The sequence below is a fragment of the Mytilus edulis genome, chromosome 3 (assembly GCF_963676685.1).
Source record: "Mytilus edulis chromosome 3, xbMytEdul2.2, whole genome shotgun sequence".
NCBI lineage: Eukaryota > Metazoa > Mollusca > Bivalvia > Mytilida > Mytilidae > Mytilus > Mytilus edulis.
This window is the reverse complement of record NC_092346.1, coordinates 30,124,043-30,145,514: the sequence shown is the minus strand read 5'-3', so window position 1 is coordinate 30,145,514 and position 21,472 is coordinate 30,124,043. Positions and strand designations below refer to the sequence as shown.

Here is a 21,472-nt window from a genome sequence, read left to right as displayed (position 1 = left end):
TTTTTTAAAGCATATTATAAAAAACCAAGCAAAGATCACAAATTATAGCACTCAAGCCCATATCAAGTAAAATCAAAGTCAAAAGGGATTAGAGACACCCAAAATATACTATAGGTATACAATAAATATGTGCACAATAGCATTTTATGTTTAAAATTTGTGAGGAAAGTTTCAATAAATTCGATTAATAATGGGTCAACAAGAATGGAAATTGAGCTGGCACTGGAAAGAGGGTATTCAGGGCAGAGACAGAAGTTCAGCCTTACCAAAAGCTACTTTTTGATCTTGTTTATCTATCTACTTAGTATCTATCTATCCGTCCATTTTAATCACACATTTTATGCGCATATGAATATATTTTGTACAAAGTTTGGCTATACTTAATTTTTATTTACTGATATGCATTAAAGTACACAACGGAATTTCTTAAATCAGTACAAAATGATATTTTCTCAACAACAAAAAAAGAAACTCAGACACCTACCTTGTGAAGAGTCTTCAGATATAAGACGGAGGTGTATAAACTGTGATGTATTCATGTGTCAACTCTGTACATAAAAAAAATCATAGTATTAAAATTAAATGAGATTTTAAATCTGAGAGACATTGGAGATGAGGATGCTGCACAATCAATTCGCAAGGTGGATCTTCAGAACATGCTTTACACAATTCATAGAGGACAAAAATCCTGTGCATTCTGTACAGACTGTGACCAACCAGTTTGTATGGATTGTTTGATAGATTCCCATCATAACATAAATATATAAAACTGAATGATGTATATGAACCACTGTTTTGGAAATAAAGGAATTACAAAAAAGACTGGAATCTTGCCCCTTCAAATGTTGGGCTCTGAAAAAGAAAGACTCGGAAAACTTTTCCTAGATGGTGATAAACATTTCCAAGAGGTAAAAGATAAAATACTGCTCACTGAAAAGGAAATGGTAGAAATTATATCAAAATATGCAAAAGAACTTTTACAAGAACTAGAATTGATCTGGAAACCAACTGAGAATAAAATCAAAGAATAACTGTCTGACATAGAGAAGATTGAAGAGGACTTAATCATAAGGGAAGATTGTTTGAAGAAAACCTTAGTCTCATCAAGCATCAGAAATTTTCTCTTCGTCGATAGTGGTCTAACAAGGAGTGAATGTGAAACCTAATTTTAATGATTAAAAATTAATAGTGTAAAACCATTCAAACGCGAAAACCAACGGTCTAATCTATATAAAAAACGAGAAACGAGAAACACGTATAAATTACATAAACAAACGACAACCTCTGTACATCAGATTCCTGACTTAGGACAGGTGCAAACATTTGCAGCGGGATTAAACGTTTTAATGGTACCAAACCTTCTCTCTTTTTCTGAAACAATAGCATAACATCACAACATGGAAAGCCACACGGTAAAATATCAATTGGAAGGCTGAACTCAATAAAAAAAACGTAAATTAACACACTATGAACGAATAAATTTGGTCTGCGATACCTGAATGCAAATGCACAGTTAAATAAAATATTAGGAACAAACATTCAAGGCCAAAAAGCAAACAAACAAGTCCAAACAAAGCCATGGCAAGACACCACCGCGAAATATTTAACCCTTCGAAAATAATCATTTTTGAAAAAAAACCGGTTTTATTAATATCTACAGTTAAATGAAAAATAACTTTGTCGTTTTAGGTATACTACTTATGTGTATAAAATTCTTCCAATAATTAGGAATACCAAGAAAGTTCTGTCATATAAATACATAATTTAACGCTAGATACAAATTGGGGTGAATGTCAACAATAAAACTATACAATTAGAGCTAGCTTAAACTTCCCGGTACAGATTTAAGGAGAATAATATTGATGGTCATACAAATGTAGTACGAAGAAGTGAAAATAAGTAGATATTCCAAATAATCAAAGCTGGTATATAAACAAGATAACCCATTAATTACTAGAAAATGTTTCTTTATATTAAGCTTACCGTTCAAAGTATAAACAATTTATTTGGCATTATTAATTTTTGCCAAATTTTGGAACATTTTATTGCTGTTGCTGATATGAAATATCACTGATACGGTTACTTATTCTGTAAATGTACTGTTTATAAAATGTTGAACCATATGCAGATTGCATTAGCAAACTTTATCATAACGTTTTTGGCATTAGTAAACTTTATCATAACGTTTTTGGCATTAGCAAATTTTATCATAATGTTTTTGGATTGATGGGTTCTAAATCTTCTTCAATTTGGAATTGGATTTGGTCTTACAAATGCTTTCATTTTAGCGCCACTGGTAGGTCTTATAAAAACCTTAGTATCATTGATGAATTTTTACAACTATTGGCAATCCTAAATTAAGGTTGTGACTAGAATTCTGTTTTAATTCATGTAGTCTGTACAAGTTAGAATGATTATTGGTTGCTGGATTAACATCTTATTTTTTTTAAAGCATATTATAAAAAACCAAGCAAAGATCACAAATTATAGCACTCAAGCCCATATCAAGTAAAATCAAAGTCAAAAGGGATTAGAGACACCCAAAATATACTATAGGTATAAAATAAATATGTGCACAATAGCATTTTATGTTTAAAATTTGTGAGGAAAGTTTCAATAAATTCGATTAATAATGGGTCAACAAGAATGGAAATTGAGCTGGCACTGGAAAGAGGATATTGAGGGTAGACAGAAGTTCAGCCTTACCAAAAGCTACTTTTTGACTGTTTATTCTTTTACTCATATGCTTCTCGTTATTCAAGAAATAATTGATGCAAGCTATACTTAATTGTAGTTTAAACATGGGTAGGCATTATATTCGTGTTATTTTAGCCCTCATTATCGCTCGGGCAAAAATAATCACGAATATAATGCCTACCCATGTTAAAATTACAATTAAGTATAGCTTTCATCAATGATTTCGATTCTGAATAGGACAATTAAAGTTATTTCTATGTCCGATAAGTATAAGTGTAAAAACGTTTGTGTTGGCTCTTCCATGGACCTCCCTTTTTTGTTTGTAAAGAAGCAAATTGCTGACACTGTGATTTTTCAGAGGGAAGAGTTTGAACAGCCAGCATGAACGGTTGTTGTATCTAGGTCAACTGTGTCAATTTCCAAATGCAACACATTACAGTCATAATAAATGAATAAGTAACATCATGTGCACCATTTAAGAGTTTGAAAGTGTTTTAAATTAAGTGCATGGTAATTTGATCAAATTCATTATTCTGAAGAAATCAATATAAGCATGTGCAATTTTATTGGATTTAGAGCATGGGTTTGTTCACAAAGCGAAAGAACCACGTCATATTAGAATAGAAAGTTTCGTATTCACTCAATATGAGGAATCAGAATTAAGTCCAAATTCAGTTCAGATGCCCAATATTGTTCAGAATTGATGAACCATTAAAGCAAAACACAAAACAAAAATGCAAAACAAAAAACAGATTAAATAATTAAACTTAGTATTAAATTGTACTTTTGAATATTTTAAAGAAATTATTTTTCTGTTTATCATGGATAAGTCATCCCCATTTATTTCCTATATACTATATATTAGACAAACTCTCCTTACCTAGTTATCATCATACACTTGTTTTTTCCCCACTAATTTTCCTATTCAAGATTAATTTTTTTTTCATATAACGATCTGACTAAAACGAAAATGTTTGCATGGAGTTTCCAAGAAAAAAATATTGCATATTTTTGTTTCCTCAATCCCTTTAATTTGTTTACTTTACACAATTTTACCACCAAATCCGTTTAATTGTGTTTTCATAGAAGCCAGAGCTTTCTTGATAGCATCATTGTCTGCGTCACTAGGATCTTTCTTCAGAAACAGTTTAAAGGGTTGAATTACTTTCTTCTGACTTTCCTTCTTGTTGTATTTACTTTCTATATGCATCATTCTTTCACAAACCAAGGCAAAGTTTTTTGTGCCAGTAGCTTGGAATGTTAACATTTCTCTTAATTGCTGAATCATAAAGCTGAAAATAAATCAATGTAATAACAATGCATAATTATTCCATCACTATCATAGATAATGGAGAACAAAACTGAAAAATTTCAATTTCTGTTGATTACATGATGCTTGCCACCTGTGACATTTAGAAGCATTATTTGATGTCTGTTTTTATATGCTATTGAAACCCAAATTAAACACATAAATAAATTAAGATTTTTTTGTTTATTACAATCTTAGTAATAAATTAAACTATTTTCCTTTTTCAACATTATTATATCAAACATATGAAAAATAATATATTGTATATTGTTTTATGTACTAGTATATATGTAACAGAAGAAGTTTCGGGGTCATATATTAAACTCACAATTAGAACAATGTATTTGGCATATTAACTGCTTTTCGTTGGAATGCATTGTACTTAAGATTCAATTCATAAAATTCTGTTATCCCTTTAATGTCATACATATTGTCTAAGAATTTCCCACTTCAATTTCGTCATTTGACTTGGTGAAGTCTTATGTGAAGTCTATTTTTTCTTGTTTTACCTGATAAGATGCTATCAAATAATGATAAATCTGATTTCTTCTTTGCAATTTTTGTCTCTTCTGACATCTGATACAGTTAGAACGCACTGCTAATTCAGAAAGAAAAAAGTTTGATATCTTGTATGATGTTAAACCATATTCTTTAAAGTATATTAAATTATAAGCCCTACCTTACTACTAGTTTAACATCTGTTTAAAATCAGTTTTATCTTCCATGAACTTCATTCGTTAATTACAACTGTAAATACTACTCAGCAAATAAACAAAAGAAATATAATAGCCGCAATTTACATTACCTTAGCCGTATTTGGCACAACTTTTTTGGAATTTTGGACCCTCAATGCTCTTCAACTTCGTATTTGTTTGGCTTTATAAATATTTTGATATGAGCGTCACTAAAGAGTCTTATGTAGACGAAACGCGCGTCTGACGTACTAAATTATAATCCTGGTACCTTTGATAACTATTGCTCATGTGTCATATAACTCATCATAGATACCAGGATTAAATTTTGTATTGACACGCGTTTCATATAAAAAAAAGACTCATCACTGACGCTCGAATAAAAAAATTATTAAAAAGGCCAAATAAAGTACGAAGTTGAAGAGTCTTACAAAATGCAGCTTGCATTGCTCTTTTTGCTGTTCATAATTCCTACCCATCTATTATTGTTTTTGAGATAGTGTCACTAGAGATAATAATCGTCAAAAATAGGAGGCATATCACTTAATTATCTCGGTCAAACTGACACTTTGCAGATCTTGTATTCCTGATTATAGTATTATATTTATTGAATTAAAAGGTAGAAAACTTTCGCTTGACAAACATTTTTTCAAGTTGTATAGTGTGTAGTTGAGAGACTCTTATTAATACTTGTTTAAAGAGTAAAATTTATTATCACCTAGCTATTTATGCACTTAAAAATATAAATCTATAATACTAAAATTACGAGGTCCAATTTGTCAGCTGTCATCACGTAAAAACGATGAATCAAAGAATTCAACTTTATATATAACTAATATAGAACTATGCTGTTGATTAAAAATTGCACCACTCCAGGCCCATTTGTTTTCCACGTAATTAATATTGCCAATAATTAAGAAGTTCCGGGTCGAGTCAGACACCGATACCAATAGTATATGTAACATATAGCTTCCGGTCATATTGCATGTGTAAGTTGAACATTCTGAAAAAACTATTTTAAGTCGAACTCAGTTGAACTGAAAAGTAATGCTTACAGTGTAGGGTTGCCTTGATGACCAACACAGGCACCCGCTTTAGTTCGTTCACTTATTTAGAGCCACAATGGAGGGAACCCAAATCGAGACTTCGGTGCACAACGTTCACCCACAGGAATAAAATTCTGTAAATAATAAAGTCGACTATCAATAGAGCTTCTCGCTTCTCTACGTTCTGAAAAAAAAAACTATTTTAAGTAGAACTACAAGGGTACACTGCATTGACAGTAACAAAATAAAAAGGTGGACGATGTGGGTACACTGGCACTGCTAGGGTAACTGCCTTGACAGTAATCTTCTCTACGTTCTGAAAAAAACTAATTTAAGTCGAACTACAAGGGTACACTGCATTGACAGTAACAAAATAAAAAGGTGGGCGATGTGGGTACAGAGCCAGTTTTCTCCCATGGACAATTATATGTTGCCCTATCTAGAGTCCGCTCTTTTCATTCATTAACAATACTTCCTAACAAAGATTCCTTCGTCAATGAGAAATACACAACACAAAATATAGGGTACAAGAAAGTTTTAAATTAAACTTCAGACTATTCTTTGTTTTAATAATGTAACATATATTTGCCATCTTTTTATACCTCCACCAGCGAACCGGCCATATATAATATTTTACATATCCGTCCGTCCGTTTGTAACATTTGTAGGTTCAAACAACTCTTATATATATGTATTAAAAAAAAGATGTGCCATCGAGACAACTCTTCACAAGAGACCAAATGACACAAATTAACAATTATAGGTCACCGTACGGCCTTCAACAGCGAGCAAAGCCCATACCGCATGGTAAGCTATAAAAGGCCCCGAAATGACAAATGTAAAACAATTCAAACGAGAAAATTAACGGCCTAATTAACGTACAAAAAATGAACGAAAACCAAATATGTATATATTATAACACAGCAACAAACGACAACCACTGAATTGCAGGCTCCTGACTTGGGACAGGCACATATAAATTAGAGATCCAAGTAACTATAGAGGTATAGCAATATCTAGCTGTTTAAGTAAGTTGTTTGTAAAGATCTTATGCAACCGATTATATTTTTTTGTAACTGAGAACAACATACTATGTAAAAATCAAATAGGCTTTAGAAAAGCTAATAGAACAATGGATCATGTTTATACATTAAAATCTATTGTGGATGAAATGTTGAGGGCAAACAAATATCTATATTGCTGTTTTGTTGATTTTAGAAAAGCCTTCGACACAGTCCGGAGGAATTTTCTGTTTTCTAAACTTTTTGAGCAAGGTATTAGTGGCAATATTTTCCATTTAATTAAAGATATGTACACATGTGTTAAATATTCAGTTAAACTAGATACCGGACTGACTGATTCCATACTCTCAAATGTTGGTGTTAAACAAGGGTGTATACTGAGTCCCCTTCTTTTCAATTTATTTATGAATGACTTTCCAGGATATCTTGATAAGAAGTGTGATCCAGTAGATATAGGGAATACAAGTTTAAATTGTTTAATGTATGCAGATGACATAATTTTAATGTCTCAAACCAAAGAAGGGCTACACAATTGTTTATCCTCATTGGAACTTTATTGTCAAAAATGGCAATTATCATTGAATATAGAAAAAACTCAAATAATAGTATTTAACAAATCAGGTAAATTATTGAAAGACTGTAATTTTTATTTTGAGCAAAATCTGATCAAAAGTGTTCAAGAGTATAAATACCTAGGTATTGTAATGAGAGCATCTGGTTCTTTCAGTACTGCAGTTGAAGATCTTAGTAAGAAAGCACTTAAAGTAATTTCCATGATTAAACGTAAATGTCATTGTACACATAATAATACACCTTTGCTTTTAAAGCTTTTTGACTCCTGTGTTAAACCCGTCCTTCTCTATGGAAGTGAATTGTGGGGTTCGTACATTCTTAACCTGGACAAATGATTAACACAAGGTTCAAATGATGATTTAGAAAAAACTTTTTTTAAATTTTGCACCTGAAAAGGTTCACATTCGATATTGTAAATATGTACTTGGTGCCACGAAATATGCTTCTAATATTGCCAGTATGGCAGAACTTGGTCGTTATCCAATCTCTATATTTGTTAGTTTGCAGTCTCTTAAATACTGGCTATATTTGTATAAAGACCCTCTTTTGAATTTTTCAAAATTAGCATATAAGTCAATCGAAGATGTTGATTGTACCTTTCCATGTACCTTCAATAAACACATTTTTCAGTTTCTAAAATTCATTCGTTTTGACCATGTTTGGAATAATAAAGGAACTATGTCAGAAGGAAAATTCATATCTGCCGTGAAAAAGATATTACAAGAAAGATATGGAAATTATTTTTTCTCATGTTTGTCAGGTGAAAAGCAAAACAAACTATGCACATATTATAAGTTAAAAAAAGAATATAAACCTGAGACTTATACAAAGTTAAATATCTCAAAACAATATATTAGACAATTATGTAAATTTATAATTTCTAACCACAATTTACAAATTGAAAAAGGCAGATATACTAATACGCCTTTGGATCAAAGAATATGTAAACATTGTATTGATAACAAAATTGAAGATGAGTTTCATTTTATATGTGAATGCAACCTCTATCAAGACGGGAGGGAAACGTTTTATGATGACATTGTTAATATTATACCATGTTTTTGTAATTTAGATAATTTTGATAAATTTAAATATTTATTGAACTGTTCGGAGACTGATGTCCTCACCAGATTTCTTATATATATTGACAAATGTATTTTGATTAGACATTCATCAGTGGGAATAAGTGCATAATATCGAAGTGGGAGTTTTGTCTCTTGCTTGTAATAAATGTAAAAATTGTTGGTTGTTATGTTTTATTCCTGTTTTGTTTTGTATATGTTTTATATGTGTTCATGTGTTTCAGCGATGATCCTTTTGTACTGGATTTTATACTGAATAAAATTTAGTTAGTTAGTTAGTTAGTTAGTTAGTTAGTTAGTTAGTTAGTTATAAACATAATGTGGCGGGGTTAAACATGTTAGCAGGATTACAATCTGATCAAATAAAAATAGTAATAGTTCAGAGCAAGTTCCTGATTTAGAGATTTGATATTCCGGGATTGACAAGACATTTTAAATTGCACATTGTATAATCAATCATTAAAACACCCTGGAGAATACACACTTAATTCTTTCAGAACAATCCATTTCACTACATCCAAAATATTCATTCAAATTAACACAATCAATCGGCAATAACACTGCACAATCACGGGTTATTACTAGTAAATAAGAATAAAGATAAATGAAAAACATGTAATGTTGTTATTTTTAAATGCCTTTGGTTGTTCATTTTCTTTATATCTTTCTCTGGATTAATTTTTAATATTTGTTTTGGAAAGAAGAGATGTATAAAAGTAATGAATAGGTAAACAATGCCAGGAAATTCCTTAACAATTATATATTAACTATAGGTACAGTGTGTAACAGTATTTGACATACATTAATTTAGATATCTAGTTACATATCCACATGAACATAACTTGTACTTTGACCTCCCAACAAGGAAGTAATTTACATGTAACCTTTAGATACAGTAAATTCATACAACATGTACAAGTGCACCAATGGTTTTTTGAGATCATTTTTTTTTATCATTAAAAAATGGCATTTTCACACCCTACAGATGAAGCCCAGACACCAGCTATGTGTCAGTTCTGTGAAGAGTCATCAGACATTAAGTGGAAGTGTATAAACTGTGATGTATTTATGTGTCAACTTTGTACAACAAAGATTCATACAAAACTTAAATCAACGGACCATCATGAATTAATCAATTTGAAAGACTATGGAAGTGAGGATGTTGCAAAGGCAATTCGTAAGGTGGATCTAAAAACAATGTCATGTACAAGTCATACTGATCAAATATGCTGTGCATTCTGTACAGATTGTGACCAACCAGTTTGCGTGGACTGTTTAATAGATTCCCATAAAAAACATGAGTGTACAAAACTGAATGAAGTTTATGATATGGCTATTTTTGAAATGACGGCCTTACAAAATAAACTTGAATCTAGTCAAGAGATTTTAGGAAATGAAAAGGAAAGACTAGAAAAACTGCTTCTGGATGGTGATAAAAATTATCAAGAAATAAAAGATGAAATTCTGTTAACTAAGAAGGAAATGACAGAAACTATATCAAAATATGCAAAACAACTTCTAGATGACCTTGATGCAATATGGAAACCGACAGAAAATATGATCAAAACAGAATTGTCTGACATACAGAAGAATAATGAGGACTTATTAAAGAGCGAAGGGAGTTTGAAGAAAGTCTTACACTCTCACCAGGCTTTGGAAATTTTCTCTTCAAGAAAAATGCTGGATAAGAACTTGCCAACGAAATCAGTGAAAACAATCAACTGCAACATTCTTAAAACAACATTTGTTTCTGGAAAAATATTTAAAAAGCAAAATATAGGAAAAATAGTATTTGGTGATTTATATGAAGTTCCAGATTTACAACTAGTCAGAGAATATCATAGTGAAATTATAAACATATGGAACATTCTTAACTGTGATAGCAATGAAGCATTTATTGCAAGCTATACTGGGGGGAAACTACAAAAAGTTATATTTGAAGGAAATAACATTAAAGTAGAAGAAGACTTCAGTATTAATGTATTAAATATGGCAAAACAAGGTAATAACGGAATTATTTTGTCAACAGGGGAAAGTGATCTACAAGTGTATTCAATTGATAAACAATTCAAACCATTTAAGTCATTTTCACCTTTAAAATCCATAAGTATTCACGTTTCAAAAAATAATAGAATATTTGTTGGGTTGGTTGAAGACTTTCCTATTACATACCCAGCTACCGAAGACAGCGTGAGAAGAGTTGTGGTTCTTAATCAGGACTGTGACTTGCAACATATCTATGAGTATGACAAAGATAATCAGAGATTGCTTACATCACCATGGAAAATCACAACCTTAAATGACACTATGTATATCATTGATAGGGTGAATAAAAATTTTGAGGGAAGGGTGATGGGATTAGACTATGGAGGAAAACTGCTGTGGACTTATAATGGTTGCGACACCAAGTTAGACTCAGGAAAGTTTTATCCTATTGACATATCCACAAACTCCTCTGGTATGATTTTAGTGGCAGATAAGGACAATAATGCTGTACATGTATTAAATTCTACTGGGGAATTTATTGCATGTAAGGTTGTAAAATCTATAGGTATTGAATTACCAATTAGTCTTGATATTGACAAAAATGGAATTTTATGGATTGGCTGCAATACATGGAAAGCTGACAAAGATAGAAAGGCGAAATTATTTTCTGTGAAACTTGTTTAGATTGTTATTTAGTGTAAACAATATTTAATTATGAATTATAATACAAGTACATTTTATATACACATTCACAATTAGAATTCAGAAACATGTTTCTATTTGTTAAAACATGCATTGCAAAATATTAATAAATCATTATTCTATTGATTGATAGTACATAACGTACATTTTTATTTTTTTTATGGCAGAAAGTTACTTATTATGAATTATCAAGCTAATATTATCTATTGCTTAATATCGAACATAAGTCATGTAATACAGGGATCCCTATTGCATTAACTTTAGTTTTGTATTTTGTGGTGTTTTATTAATTTCTGTAATGTGTCTTAAAGTAACAATCTTTTTTATTCTGAGCTTAGAAAAATCCGCTTTTCATTTCGATCGTTAGGTTCCTTTCAGTTTTTTGTTACAGATTTTCACGAACCATGTTTTTGGGTGAAAGAAGACTTTAACCACTTTTCTGATATGTTTTACATTAGTAACAGATCAATGTTTCCCTGTCGAAAAGGAGAGTTGTTAATAATTAACTGAGTTGATGAGAACGTTTTAGGTAATTCAGTTCTTCCCTTCTAATAAATGCTGATTGATGCAGATCCAATTGCAGAACATTAAAAGGAGTCAACTGATTATTACTATCATTTTTTCTCTTGCAGATCTTGCAGCGTGCAGATCATTTTCGCTATTACAAAAATCGCTTTTACTAGACGTGTGAGTTTTAAGATCCCTTTTAAATTTCATGCCTCTCTTTTGTCTTTTGTCACAGACAGCACAACAAAGGGATAGTGATCCAGCGAAGGCGGCAGCATTAGCTAACTTCTTAAAAGCTTTATATTTTAGGAGATGGAAGACTTGGATACTTCATTCTTTGTATATGGATGCCTCATTTACAAAGTTTCCGTCTGTCACATGTCCAATGTCCTTGACCTCATTTTGATGGTCCAGTGACTACTTGAAAAAAAAAGGTTGAGATTTTTTGTAATGTTAAATTCTCTCTTATTATAAGTAATAATATAACTATATTTGGTATGTGCGTACCTTGCAAGGCCCTCATGCCTTTCAGACAGTTTTTACTTGACATCGACCTCATTTCATGGATCAGTGAACAAGGTTAAGTTTTGGTGGTCAAGTCCATATCTCATATACTATAAGCAATAGGTCTAGTATATTCGGTGTATGGAATGATTGTAAGTTGTACATGTATAGCTGGCAGGTGTTATTTGACCTTGACCTCATTTTCATGGTTCAGTGGTTATAGTTAAGTTTTTGTATTTTGGTCTTTTTTTCTTTTACTGTATGCTATAGGTCAACTTTATTTGGTGTATGGAATGATTGTAAGTTGTACATGTATAGCTGGCAGGTGTTATTTGACCTTGACATCATTTTCATGGTTCAGTGGTTATAGTTAAGTTTTTGTATTTTGGTCTTTTTTTTTATACTGCATGCAATATGTCAACTATATTTGGTGTATTGAATGATTGTAAGGTTTACATGTCTAGCTGGCAATTGTCAATTGACCTTGATCTCATTTTCACGGTTCATTGCACAGTGTTAAGTTTTTGTGTTTCGCTCTGTTTTTCTTAAACTATAAGCAATATGTCAACTATATTTGTTGTATGGAAGAATTGTTAGCTGTACATGCTTGCCTGGCGTGGTTCATCTGACATTGACCTCATTTTCATGGTTCGTTGGTCAATGTTTAGTTTTCTTGGTTAATGTGAAGTTGACAGTTGTAATAAAGCTTTATATTTTGTACTATCAATATAAGATCAATGATTTGTAAAGAACGTGAGACGTGTGCACACTTGTTATCCATTGATATTTTTGTTTAAAAGATAATTACACTACAAGAGATAAGTTACGAAAGAATTCACAGAGGGCTCTACTATGTAAATAGATAAAACGTGATATGACTTGAGAATTAATCTGAATTATCATATTTCAATATATTTTTGATATTCCACTTTTCTATAGGGTTATGTTACACATTAAGCATTGAACTAGCACGGCATAGAAGTGATTTCCATGGTCCTTCTGTAGGATATATTTTTGTTCCAAGTTAAGTAATATCCGAGTAAAAATTGCTAAAATTTATTTTATGTGGACTCTGTTGGATAGTTATTTATTATTCAATATAAACTGCATCAGTGTAGTATTGTAGTATATAAAATGATAAAAACAAAAACAAGTACCTTGTAACTGCTCTGCACATATTGAATGCTACCTAAACATATCCAAACTTTTGGTATTCTAACCATCATTGTTATTTCGATGAAACAGCTTTTTTCAAGAAATGTTACCTTATCTAAACTCGTTCTATCAGCAGTTTTGGTTTTAATATAAAAAAAAAAAGAGGTGTGGTATGAATGCCAATGAGACAACTTTCCACAAGAGACCAAAATGACACAGAAATTAACAACTATAGGTCACCGTACGGCCTTCAACAATGAGCAAAGCCCACATCGCATAGTCAGCTATAAAAGGCCCCCAAATGACAGATAAAACGTCTTCAAAAAGAGATTAAATACACTACTGGAAAGAAAGTAGTCTAGGTTGTGTTGTAAGCACTGTATAGTAAGGATGCGGTGTGATAAAACAACAAAGTATGGAATACAAAAGTAGAAATTTATTTTAATAAGCTAATACAAAAGAAAATGTTGTTATACAAAATATCACAGTTAATGAGACACAATGTTCGAAAAATAAAACATATCAAAGTCCTCAAAATATAAAATATACACTCAGTCTGGTAAATCAGGTACTTAATTTGCTGGTTTGTTATTCAGTGATCTGGTGAACCTTAATAGTGTCTGTTAACCTTAAATTATCTAATCATATTCATATTACCTTATTATTTTTTTTAATAGATTTTTTTTTTTATCAAATAAGCTAATACAAAAAAATATTGCTATACAAAATACCACATTTTATGAGACACAATGTTTGTAAAATGAAACATCTTAAGGTCCTCAAAATATAGAAAAAAAACTCAGTCTGAGTCTAAAATGTTTTCCTGGTATCTATGATGAGTATATCTATTTCATCAATTGGGTATTTATTTTTGCTGGTATGATATACAAAGAGCTTGTGAGCCATAATGAGTGTTTGATAACCTTAAATTGACTGATCAGAATTTTTTTTATACAGATACATTTTTTATTTTTTTGCTTCTGGTTGTGGTTGGGGTGTTGAAATAATGGGACATAAATGTCGAACTAGGCAGATATGAGGTAAATCTTGATATTTAAGTCATATCTTTGTATGTCTAAAATGTGAGAATTATGCATCTTTTATGAAAATGCATGGTGGTTTTTTTATTTCTGTGTCATTTGGTCTCTTGTGAATAGTTGTTTCACTGGAAATCATACCATATCTTCTTTTTTATATGAATTGTCCAGTATAAACAAAGGATCTTTGCACTTTTCTTTGATTCAAATATAATGAATCTCAATATTTGGTATTCTTTTTTTCAAATATTATCTTAATGTTACCACTGGTTTTGATTGGCCAGATCTTTATGCATTATACAAATAAGTTGGAGCAAATGTTGAGACCTGATTTTACACAGCTTCTCTACATGTAAGATTATAAATAACATATAGAAAAATGTATTAGAAGTCACTATCATTTAAACTCAATTTACACAGAAAATACTGAAAGAACATATAAAAAATTCGTAAGCGTGGAACCCAGTGTCTCGCCTACTTTTGCTGTTAATCGCAGACTCAACAAAAATGAGGAAAACATCAATAAAAATTTCCCTCTCGATACTGTCTTTTGATTGAAAGAAGCTTCCAAGTTTGGTAAAAATTCAGGATAGTTTATGAATCTAATAAATGTTTTATAAACTTTAACTGCAGACTGTATGTAATGTTAACTGGAAGATAAAAACTCAGTCCATTTATTAGTAAAATACGGAAAAAGTGGATTTTTTTTTACACAATTTTCTTCTTGATACTATCTTATGATCATAAACAGGCGACGACGACGCCGACGACGACGGAATGTAGGATCGCTTAGTCTCGCTTTTTCGACTGAAGTCGAAGGCTCGACAAAAAGAAGATGTGGCATGATTGCCAATGAAACAACTGTCCACAAGAGACCAAAATGACACAGACATTAACAACTATAGGTCATCGTACGGCCTTCAACAATGAGCAAAGCCCATACCGAATACTAAAAAAGTAGTCAGCTATGAAAGGCCCCGATAAGACAATGTAAAACAATTCAAACGAGAAAACTAACGGCCTTATTTATATAAAAAAATGAACGAAAAACAAATATGTAACACATAAACAAACGACAACCACTGAATTACAGGCTCCTGACTTGGGACAGGCACATACATAAATAATGTGGCGGGGTTAAACATGTTAGCTGGATCCCAACCCTCCCCTAACCTGGGACAGTGGTATAACAGTACAACATAAGAACGAACTATAAAAATCAGCTGAAAAAGGCTTAACTCATCAGATGGACATAGACAATAACTGTTTAGTGTCTTTAAATATCAGCTGTATTTGTACGAGGCTAGGAAACAAGGTGTATGTGAGCTTTTAGCGAGCTATTACACCTGTTTCGAGCCGAGTACAAATACAGCTGATATTTAAAGACACTAAACAGTTATTGTCTTTATCCTGCAATTAATTCTGAATATTATTTGTGTTTTGAAAGACACAAAAACACATCTTTTTCATTTATTTTCGTTTGAAATCCCTTGAGGCCCGTGTAGTAATACGATTCAGTAAATACACATTCAGCTAAGACGGGTTCGCAAAAAAAGAATCTCGAATGGTCAACAATAATACATCGCTCAAAGTAAATAATTATCTATTTTAACATAACATCTTATTTCAACAGTAAAAACAAATTACAATACATTGTCCAATTTGAAACAGGAGTGTACGAGTTGTCCTACGCTTCAGACTCGACATTCAGTAATCATGCATGCTGAAATTGACATGGTTGTTTTTGTTACACAATCCACAGGCACTTGTCTCAGAAAAAAATTTCCTATATACCTAATCATACACATTCAAGTTTTGAAATCGAAAATTGTCATCGTAGAAAAGACTACTGTTCATGTGTGTATGTTATCAGAAAATTGGTGTGATTCTTATTGCTCTAAAGAAATGTTTGAAAACATACAGAAGGTATAAACTAATTGTTAATTCGCAATTGATACGTCATTGGAGTGCGATTGCAATACACATTCGGTCACGCAGGGTCATACAATACTCAGTCCGGCAGTGGGCGGAGCTTTAAAGAGATATCTGTATAGTATACAGATACAGCATAGCGATATCTGTAGGGCTGTATCTGTATAGTAGAACACCCAATTGCAGGATAAAAAAATATAAGTGAACGTGGCCGGGTACCTATACATCCCGACACAAAAAGACATAATGAACAGATCTGAGAGTACTCGCAGTTATCTGACAGCTAGTTCAAAGTCAATAACAACTAATAAAAAAATCATGCATCTAAGACAAAACTATCAATCCGTACACATCCAACATCCAATGGATTTAGTGTAAAGACGTCATAAACAGCCAGAGAAAAACATGACCTTGTGCAATGCCAAGTTACAGGTATCGACAGATTGTAGATCCATGAATATGTATATGTATAAGTATATAAAATACTAGTAATATTTAGTTAGCTTTTGATTTACTGATAACACAATCAATATTTATACCAATAAAAACAATATTCGTTGATCTTATTGCAGTGTTGAATAGATAACCTTTTAGAAAAAGTTTATTTAAAGGAGCGACGAGTTTACACGGATCATTTCTAAATTTCCGGGAACGGTTAACAACATTTTCGTAAAAATGAGGATGTGCTATTCCGTGTGAAATATGTTTTTTACAGGTACAACCAAACTTCAAAACCAAATCTTTATATGTATGGAAATATTTAGTAAAGGCTTTGCTCATTGTTGAAGGTCGTACGGTGACCTTACTTTCCGATATATTGATGATGTTCTATCATTGAATAACCCATATTTCAGCCAATACTTACATCTCATATATCCCAGTGAACTTGAAATTACGGATACTACTGATACTAGAGGGACTGCTTCATACCTTGATATTTTCCTCAATATTGACGCAGATGGACGACTTCACACGAAAATCTATGATAAACGGGACGATTTCAACTTCACAATTATCAATTTCCCATTTCTCAGCAGAAACATACCCTCTTCCCCTTCGTATAGTGTTTACATATCACAATTGATACGTTATTCTCGTGTTTGTTCTTACTATACGGACTTCATATACAGGAGTGTGCTCCTTACGCAGAAACTGCTCCAACAAAGTTATGAGGAGGGCAGATTAAAATTGACACTCCGTAAATTTTATGGACACCATCACCAATTGGTGGATCCATACGATGTGTCTTTGACCAAACTAGCTAAGTAAAGGCAACAGTAGTATACCGCTGTTCAAACTCATAAATCCATGGACAAAAAACAAAATCGGGGTAACAAACTAAAACTGAGGGAAACGCATTAAATACAAGAGGAGAACAACGACACAACACTACAATGCAACACACACAGAAACGGACCAAGCATCAGACAAAATCCCACGAGAAAAACAAATATAACATCAAAACCAAATACATGAATTTGGGATAGACAAGTACCGTGACACGTTTTATCGCAATGTGAATTTACACTCAAAATTAAGAGAAAACAAACGACGCAACGTTAAAATGTAACACATACAGAAACGAACTATAATATAACAATGGCCATATTCCTGACTTGGTAAAGGACATTTTTAAAGAAAAAAATGGCGGGTTGAACCTGGTTTTGTGGCATGCCAAACCTCCCCTTTTATAGCCATGTGAAATATAACATTAAAAGGACAAGTCAACACCACAGGACTACAATATAAATAAATTGGAGAATACAATTGACAAAGAAACACACGAACAACAGCCAACAAAAGGCAACAAGTTGAAAATTTAAATACGTCAGAAATGCATTTTATCCACACAAGATCCACCAGTGACGCCCAGATACAAAAATTTGAAAGCCGAAACAAGCACAAAGTCGAACAGCATCGAGGACCAAAAGATCAAAAAAGTTGTGCCAAAAACGGCCAGGGTTTTCTGTTAGTTGCCAGAACATCCTTATTATTTAGAATAATTTTTACTTTTTGCAAACAGTAAATTGATAAAATTACTAAACAAAAGCTGTACATGATAGAACTGAAGTATTAATGAAATACATTACATAACCAGATATTTGCAACACAAAATGTAGACACATCCGAACAAGCCCAAACCCCAACGCCAAGGGACGTCATATTTGAAATTGTAAAAAATGACAAAAAAGTGATGACGTCATTTGAATTTGTAAAACAGATCATCAAAAAATGAAAAATGACGTCATTTGAATGAATAAGATAGAATTAGGATTGATTCAAGATTATATTTGAACTAAATACTGATATTGCATTTAATAACAATGCACATTTTAATATTTATTATTAGCAAACTAAGGTAGCAATTAACTATATTATAAAGCTATGTCCGGTTTGTTTTGAATCTGACTTCAAACGTAAAATATCGTACTGATTACGTTGAACAAAATGAAATCTAATAAATGAATGCGGTGATTAATATTATTTACCATAACACATAAATATAATAGAAAAGACATCAACACATTTGACAAAATCCGATGAGAATTACAAATAAAACATTAAACATTTAAACTAAATACATGAATTTGGGATAGACAAGTACCGTCACACGTCTTATAGTAATGCGAATTCACACTCAGCAAAACAGTCACAATTGGGAATAAGTCACGTTTGGTAATTAAAAGATTAGACGACATAATGACAAACAACAATCTACCATGTGGGAAGGGGAAATGTTAAGCTAGGTAAAGATAAAATATTATCAGGAAATTCCTTTAAAAATATCTATGTTATGTAACAGTCTATTACCTACAATAAAAATCTAGTTTATCGTTCCATTTAAATCTTTCATTTTATATTTAGCTTTTGTACTAAGTTTTCCTTGACCTTCCAAAGAGGAAATTGTTTACTGGTATCTTATAGTTACAATGATATACATTCAAGTACCTTAAGGATTTTCTGAAATTAGTAAGAAATGGCTTATTCCCAACCTACAGATGAAGCCCAGACACCACCAGTATGTCAGTTCTGTGAAGAGTCAACAGATCTAAGGTGGAAATGCATAAACTGTGATGTATTTATGTGTCAACTTTGTATAACAAAGATTCATAAAAAAATCAAATCATCCGATCATCATGAATTAATTAATCTTAAAGACTTTGGAACCGAAGATGCTGCAAGGACAATTCATAAGGTGGATCTTAAAAGCATGCCATGTACAATTCATAGTGATCAAATTTGCTGCGCATTCTGTACAGATTGTGACCAACCAGTGTGCTTGGACTGTTTGATAGAGTCCCATCAAAATCATAAGTATAGAAAACTGAATGAAGTTTATGATACTGCTATTTCTGAAATGAAGGACTTACAAAATAAACTTGAATCGTGTCATCAGTTTTATGGAAATGAAAAAGAAAACCTAGAAAAACGTCTTCTACATGGTGACAACAATTTCAAAGTATTAAAAGATCAAATACTGCAAACTGAGAGGAAAATGACTGACACAATATCAAACTATGCAAAAGAACTTTTACATGAACTTGAATCAATATGGCAGCCAACAGAGACAAAAATAAATTTAAAGTTGTCTGACATACATAAGAATATAGAGGAAATAGTAAACAGGGAAGATAGGTTGAAGAAAACCTTGCTGTCTCCTCAAGCGTCAGAGATATTCTCTTCAAGAAAAACGCTGGATCAAACTATTCGGACAAAATCAGTGGAACCAATTAAATGTACCATTGTTAATACAAAATTTTGTTCTGGAAATATATTCCAAACGCAAAACACAAGGAGAACAATATTTGGTGACCTATATGCAATTCCAGATTTGCAGTTAGTCAAAAGCTATCAAACTGACTTAAGAAATATACTGAACATACGTAACTATGGTAAGAACTCAGCAATCATTGTTTGCCTAAAGGAAAAAAAAGTTCAAAAAGTAACATTTGAAGAAAAAAATATCAAAGTAGAAGAAGAGATCAGTATAACGGTGTGTAGTCTGGCTAGACTAAAGAATGATGAAATTCTGTTGTCGACAGGAGGGAGTGACTTAAACGTGTATTCCATTGATAAACAAACTAAACTGTTTAAATCGTTCTTGCCTTTGAAATCAATCAGTGTTCATGTGTCCCAAAACGATAAAATATTTGTGGGATTGACCGAATGTCATCCTGTCACATATCCAGCTACAAAAGAGAGTGTGAGAAGAGTGGTGGTTCTAAATGAGCAGAGAGACATACAACATATCTATGAGTATGACAATGATAATCAGAGATTGTTTACCAGACCAAAGAGAATTGTTTCCCTACATGACAGTATTTATGTAATTGACATCATTAATGATAATAAGGAAGGGAGGGTAATAAGGTTAGACCAAGGGGGACAACAATCGTCAATATATTCTGGTTGCTATATGAATTCATATCAAGCAAAGTTTTATCCTAGTGACATAACAGTAACCTCGTCTGATATTATTTTAGTTTTAGACCAAACAAACAAGTATATACATGTATTAAATTTTGCTGGAGAGGTTATAACAAGTAAGGATCTAAAAACTTTAGGCATTGAATTCCCGTTTAGTCTCGATATTGATAAAGATGACATTCTATGGATTGGTTGCAATACAAAGAAAATGGACAAACAAGGAAAAGCAAAGATTTTTGCTCTTAAATTAATTTTATAAGCACAATTTAATTGAATGTACATGCATTATGTAAATTGACAATCACAATAGAAAAACATATTTGTTTTCTTAGATTGTTCAATCATTACATATAGTTTAACAGTTCTGCTAATTGTACTTCACAAATACAATGTTTACTCATCATTATTTCTATTTTAGTAGTAGTAAATGGTCTAAATGTCTAATATAAATGAAATTACTAATTAGGTCTATCCACTTTTCTGTGGAAAGACCTATTGTTTTTCTTCTGATTATTTTTTTTTTCTTCCGCCTAATTTTGTTCTTGCAATAAATATTTGTTTTGCAATATGTCACTTAGATATTTGGTATATGACATCGAACAGTTTATGCGCTTTTGAAATTTACCCTGCGTAACCGAATACTTTTCTTTGTAGGAGTTATCTCCCCAAACACTGTTTTCCTTGTGTCCACGACTCCTTCGCAACTGTAAAAGATTACGACAAATTTATTTTATAAAATTGCTCGTTTTATCCTTTGCATGATTTGTCCAATTTCGACCGAAGCAATATGAATGCTCCAT

The 21,472-nt window shown here is 31.8% G+C and overlaps 2 protein-coding genes across 2 annotated transcripts; both read left to right on the top strand.

Moving 5' to 3' along the window:
* Positions 1-9,298: 9,298 nt before the first annotated feature.
* On the top strand, positions 9,299-11,235 carry LOC139514829 (E3 ubiquitin-protein ligase TRIM71-like). The gene has a single exon (XM_071304440.1). It carries the CDS (start codon positions 9,385-9,387, stop codon positions 11,089-11,091), a length of 1,707 nt encoding a protein of 568 aa, XP_071160541.1. The 5' UTR covers positions 9,299-9,384; the 3' UTR covers positions 11,092-11,235.
* A 7,986-nt stretch (positions 11,236-19,221) lies between these two features.
* On the top strand, positions 19,222-20,931 carry LOC139515161 (ras guanine nucleotide exchange factor O-like). The gene has a single exon (XM_071304724.1). The coding sequence runs from the start codon at positions 19,222-19,224 to the stop codon at positions 20,929-20,931; it is 1,710 nt and encodes a 569-aa protein (XP_071160825.1).
* Positions 20,932-21,472: the final 541 nt, after the last annotated feature.